Raw genomic sequence first — 6,094 nt, 5'->3', positions numbered from 1 at the left:
AATCACTCTGGAGCACCCGAGGTGAGATGGCCGTGAGCAGCAGCAGGCTCCGGAATGGAAACAAAATAAAAATAGGGAAAGGAAACAAAAATCTTGGTTATTTTAACGACTCATACCAACCTGCCCGGTCCTGTCCATTAATAAATAAATATTTATTTATTAATTCCTGGAGGTAACAAGCCCGGTGGCGCTGGGGTCGGAGGCAGCATCCAGCTGCACCCAGGCATGAGGAAGGGCCACGTCCCTGCTCTCCCTCGTCCCCCAGCGATGCCCTTTGCTGGGCTGTGCCAGCTGTACCGCATCGGGTCCCGGGCACCCCGGGGCGGGGACGGACATGTCCCACGTGGTGGTGGTGGCACTGTCCCCTCCTGGAAAGGCGCCCGCTGTCCCCACGACCACAGGCGAGAGGTAGGTGGGCAGCGGGGGATGCTCCAACCCTTGGGCTTTCCCCTCCCCTCCTCCTCTTTTTCAAGCCATTATTTTATAATAATACCTACAAAAGAGCTGTAAATGCCTCTCCCGGGGTGGCAGCGGTGTGCGGGTCCCTGTCCCCCCTCTCCCGGGGACCAGCTCAGACCTCGCCACGTCACGGACAAGACTTGGAGCATCCGCAGCATTATTGGGGATTAAAGGTGGCATCCGCCAGAAGGACACGTCCTCCTCCCCCGTCTCGCCGCCCGGCGGGTGGGGACAGGAGGTGGGAGCCCGAACCCCCCTCCCTGGGCGATGGGGCGTGGGGACGGGGTGTCCCCAGAGCCTTTCCATGGAGCCCCGGCTGGTTCCAGGGCTCCCGGGGGGATGGAGGGGCCGAGCCCCCACGGCCGCGCCTGCCAAAGCCCGGCTTAGGCGCGGGGCTGCCAATTCCCCGCTGGAGCAAAGAGAGGCAGGAGCCTTTCCAATGACATTGTCCGCCCAAAGGCGCCTTCCGAGGGTATGGCTGGGCTTTTCTCTCACCCCGCACGTCCCTGTCTGTGTTTGCTAACTCTCTCCCCAGATGCTGACAGCCTTGGCGCTTCCATGCCCTGGCCAGGTAAGTCCTTGCAGGTGCTGCTGTGGGCGGGCAGAGGGGACAATCTCCTCCTTCCTCATCCCACCCAGGGATGATGATGGGGAGGGGAGGGGACAGGAGAGGGGGAGAAGAGGCTCAACAGCTCCAATAATCTGGAAAACCCTTGGGGATGTGTCACAGACATCTTTTACTTGGGATTTTTCCTCCTGAGAAGCTGAGAGGCCTCAGGAACAAAATGCAAACAATGGTTATCTGCTGCTGTGGAATGCAACAGGTGCATCTGGGATTGGTCTCATGTTGGTTGTTTCTAAGTAATGGCCAATCACAGTCAGCTGGCTCGGATTCTCTGTCCTTGTTATTCATTCCTTCTTTTTCTATTCTTAGCCAGCCTTCTGATGAAATCCTTTCTTCTATTCTTTGAGTATAGTTTTAATATAATATATATCATAAAATAATAAATCAAGCCTTCTGAAACATGGAGTCAGATCCTCATCTCTTCCCTCATCCTCAGCCCCCTGTGAACACGGACACAGGGACGGACATTGTTCACACAGGGTGCTCACAGGAGGAGGAGGAGGAGGAGGGGATTGATTGCAGGGAGGAAGGTTTGACTGGGTGCAGAGAGCCTGGTGGAAACCACAGCCCTGACTCGCTGGGATGTGATGGGTAAAACACCAACTCTCCCTCCAAATGACCTTTCTCTTTCACCGTCGCTCTGCCTCGCGTGGTTTTTTTGTTATTATTATGATTTTCCACGGGCAGGGATTTCCGCTGAAGGATATTAGTTAATCAGATTCTGAGAAGCAGATGTTGGGTGATTTAGGAGGAAAAAATCAGGCAACTTTCTAGTTCAAGCCTCGGCTGGAGCCCGGTGCAAGGCTTAGGGAGGATGTTTTGTGGCTTTGGGATGCACTGTTAATTTTGGTCTTAATTAAAAACGAGACAGATAAGGTGGTTTAGGGTCAGGTGGGGCACCTCCCTCCAGACATCAGCATGGTCTGGGGATTTAAGGTAAGGAAAGGAACCTCAGAGCCCTGCATCCCATGGGAAACTGTTCCAAGGACTTGAAATGGAGCTGAAGCACTCTGGGAATTTCGTGGTCAGCTTTAGCTGCTCAGCTTTGTTCCACTGCCAAGAGAAGTCCCTGTACTCGTGGACCCCTCTGGGTCCTCCCCCTGGCTGGAGGTGTGGTGGGCCAGGTCAGCCCACCCTGCCACTGAACACTAAACTCTGATTCAAACTTTATTTTATTCTGATTTAAAAATCAGCTTGGGATTTATATTAAGAAAAAACAAGAACCAGAAGGGAATTATGTGTGCTGCTTTTCTTCTTTCCTTTAGCACTTATTTTTCCCTTGAAAGTGCTTTATCTGGGCCAGGTTTGTTGTAGTATCCCTTTGTAGGCCTCCTGATTCTCCTGAAACCAGGGTTATCCTCAGCTCTGATGCCACAAATCATCCTGCCAGCACCAGCTTCTCACTGAGCCCCCAAACAGTCCAGCCTGGGATGCCTCCAGCCCCATGGAGAGCAGCTGCACCTTGGGCATGCCCAGCTGGGGCTGGAGGACTCAGGTTTGGAGTCCTTGAGGCTCCCCAGCTTTGCCTGAAGTCACTTTGAGGACACAACCACGCTGCTGCTGCTGCTGCTGCTGCTCCAGGCACCAGTTCTGTCCCTTGCCCCAGCCACTCCTCTCTACACATCCCCGAGAGGGAGGTTGGGCACAAAGCCAGCCTGCAGCAGCTCCTTAGGGCTGGATTTCTAAGAACAGCCAAGCTTTGTGGGTTTAGCTCAAGCAAAGAGACCTGGCCTGTAAATAGCTTATGATAAATTGTAGGATTTTTCCCCAAATCCAGAATCTCTCCTACTGAGGAGAGGTTGATCCCTAGATGCTGGGTCCTGTATGAGCTTCTGCGCCAGGGCTGTAAAGCTGAGAGGAGGAGAGGGAGGATTTGTGGCAAATCAGGCTCTTCATGCCCATTCCTGCAACAGATTGGGGGGATTTTGGCCTGTCCTACCCCAGCTGTGTGTCAGCAAGGATGGAATCTCAGCTTCTGGGGAGCAAAAACCTTCAGCACCCCAAATCACTCCAGTGGAACAGGGAGCTCGAGGCACGGGGAGCAGCTCAGGCCCCATGTGGGGGTGGGTTCCTGCCCAGCCCTGGAAGCAAACCCAGCACTGGGGACCATCCTCATCACAGGACCAGCCCTGGCACCACTGCTGCTGCTCCGTGGCCTCAATTGTGTTGCTATTCCTGGCAGTTGAGGGCATTTGGGTTTTTTGTGTCCCTCTCACTGGAGCTGCCTGGGTAAGAAAGCCAGAGTGCCCTTGGTGAGCAGCGGTCACGCAGAGCAGCTCCACGTGTCCTCCTGTGGTGCCTCATGTCTGGGAAATACATTTGGAGGGGAAATAAATCAGGGCACTGAATTTACTTGGAAAGTTCATTCTGGGGAAAATCTCCACAGAACTGCTCCCTGTTAACACCTAATTTCTCTCTGTGCTTCTCCCTGAGGCAGGACAGGTAATTTCCCAGCTCCATAACTTGGCCTGGTCCCTGGGCTCCTCTTTGACTTTGCTGAGCTCAGAATGGTGTTGGTGTGTGGGGAGATGTGTGCCCAGGAATATTTGGAGATGTGGGGACTGTTCCTGAGTGCCTCTCCGAGTTGGGCTGGGAAAAAATCCACCCCATGGCCTGAAAGGTTCTCTCCAGGGGATCCAAAGGCTTAGTCCTGAGCTTCTTCCTGAGGCTGGGAATATCAGGTCTGTTGTGGAGGAGGGCTAGGAGAGCTCTGGGGGATGTCACCCCATCCTCTGCCTGCCCCAAGGCCAGGGGTCCTGTCCCACCCCTCTTCCCAGACCAAAGCGGCTCTCCAAGGCTGGTGGACATTTCTCCTCCTGGCCTGCTTCCTCCTGGGCTGCATTCCCAAATTCCAGTGTCGTTCCTGCTTTGGGAATTGTTTCCAAGCAATGCTTGACCCATCTGCAACGTGCCCAGGACCTCCTGGGGTTTGACCAATGCCTCTCCCACCTGGATCAAGGGCTGTTCTTAACTTGGGGCAGCCATGTTCCAAACCTCCAAATCCTGCTCTGAGCTTTGGATCTGCACCTGGAAACGGATGAAACGACCCCTTGCTGTGGGATCACTGGGGAGAGGCTGGGTGGGACACCTGGATTCACCCCCATCCTCTGCTGCTGCCTGACCTTTCATCCTTGGGTTCTGTAGGAGGTTTGGGGAGGGCTAACAATGGCAAAGCCGTGCCAAAAGGGCGTGCAGGATCCAAAAATGAGTGATTTGCTGGAGGTCATTTTGCTACTCAACAGCATTAATGCTTCCATTAAAAACCAGACGAGGGTGGTGTGGCCTCTCAGGGCTTGTTTGCCCTGCTCATGCACAGTTCAGCTCTGTGTCCCTGTCCCTTGCAGATCCTCCTAGCGTGGGAAAGGCGCGGGCAGCCGGCGTCGGCCGCGGGGGTTTCTGCTGCTGAGCTGATTAGCGTATGATGGACGTGGCCAGTTGGAAGGAGATGGAGGTGGCACTAGTCAGTTTTGACAACGCTGATCAGATCGTGGAGGATCCCTGCTACTCCAACGACCTCAGCCCCGCCGGGCAGTCGCGCAAGGGCCACCCCAGCTGCGCCAACCTGCTGTCCAACCTGCGGATCCTCATCAACAGCGAGAACGCCAACAATGAGACCATCTTCTCCAGGTTCTCTGCCGAGTTCAGCGACCACCTGGTGGGGGAGAGGGTGGGCATGGATGAGGGGGACCAACGAGTCATCATCAACATCGCTGGGCTGAGGTTTGAGACACGGCTCAAGACCCTGGACCAGTTCCCCGAGACCTTGCTTGGGGACCCGGAAAAGAGGATGCGTTACTTTGACTCCATGAGGAATGAATATTTCTTTGACAGGAACAGGCCCAGTTTTGATGGGATCCTGTACTATTACCAGTCTGGGGGGAAAATACGGCGCCCGGCCAACGTCCCTATCGACGTCTTTGCTGATGAAATCACCTTCTATGAGCTGGGTGATGAAGCCATGGACCAGTTCCGGGAGGATGAAGGGTTCATCAAGGATCCTGAGACCCTCTTACCAACCAATGACTTTCACAGGCAGTTCTGGCTGCTCTTTGAGTACCCTGAGAGCTCCAGTGCAGCCAGAGGCGTAGCTTTGGTCTCCGTCCTGGTCATTGTCATCTCCATCATCATCTTCTGCATGGAGACCCTGCCGGAGTTCCGGGAGGAGAGGGAGTTCAGGTCCACCCAGGAGCTTTCTAAGAATGTGACAGACACCTTGGTGTCCCACAGCACCTTCACGGACCCTTTCTTCGTCATAGAGACCGCCTGCATCGTCTGGTTCTCCTTTGAGCTCTTTGTCCGGTTCATCGTGTGCCCCAGCAAGACCGAGTTCTTCAGGAACATCATGAACATCATCGACATCGTGTCCATCATCCCCTACTTCGTGACGCTCACCACCGAGCTGATCCAGCAGAGCGAACTCAACGGGCAGCAGAACATGTCCCTGGCCATCCTGCGCATCATCCGCCTCGTCAGGGTCTTCCGCATCTTCAAGCTCTCCCGGCACTCCAAGGGGCTGCAGATCCTGGGGCAGACCCTCAAGGCCAGCATGAGGGAGCTGGGCTTGCTCATCTTCTTCCTCTTCATCGGCGTCATCCTCTTCTCCAGCGCCGTTTACTTCGCGGAAGTCGACGAGCCGCAGTCCCATTTCTCCAGCATTCCCGACGGCTTCTGGTGGGCCGTGGTCACCATGACCACCGTGGGCTACGGGGACATGTGTCCCACCACGCTGGGCGGGAAGATCGTGGGGACGCTGTGCGCCATCGCGGGGGTGCTGACCATCGCCCTGCCCGTGCCCGTCATCGTCTCCAATTTCAATTATTTCTACCACCGAGAGACGGAGAACGAGGAGAAGCAGATGCTGCCCGGGGAGGTGGAGCGGCTGCTGGCCAGCGTGGCCACGGGCAACGGCAGCATGGAGTCACTCAATAAGACCAATGGGGGTTACCCTCGAGACAAGGCCAAAAAATGATGGTAGAGGCCCTGAGGGACTGGGCACAGTCAGGTGGGATT

General features: G+C 55.2%; 1 protein-coding gene across 1 annotated transcript; it reads left to right on the top strand.

Annotated features, from left to right (window-relative positions):
* The first annotated feature begins 4,447 nt into the window (after nt 1–4,447).
* Nucleotides 4,448–6,094, top strand: KCNA10 (potassium voltage-gated channel subfamily A member 10). The gene has a single exon (XM_036398435.2). The coding sequence runs from the start codon at nt 4,503–4,505 to the stop codon at nt 6,051–6,053; it is 1,551 nt and encodes a 516-aa protein (XP_036254328.1). The 5' UTR covers nt 4,448–4,502; the 3' UTR covers nt 6,054–6,094.

The sequence above is a fragment of the Molothrus ater genome, chromosome 25 (assembly GCF_012460135.2).
Source record: "Molothrus ater isolate BHLD 08-10-18 breed brown headed cowbird chromosome 25, BPBGC_Mater_1.1, whole genome shotgun sequence".
Taxonomy (NCBI): domain Eukaryota; kingdom Metazoa; phylum Chordata; class Aves; order Passeriformes; family Icteridae; genus Molothrus; species Molothrus ater.
Note: the sequence above shows the minus strand (reverse complement) of the source record. Positions and strands in the feature narration are given on the sequence as shown.

Coding starts and splice junctions, on each gene's coding strand:
- KCNA10 (XM_036398435.2), top strand. CDS start 4,503: ATGATGGACGTGGCCAGTTGGAAGGAGATGGAGGTGGCACTAGTCAGT.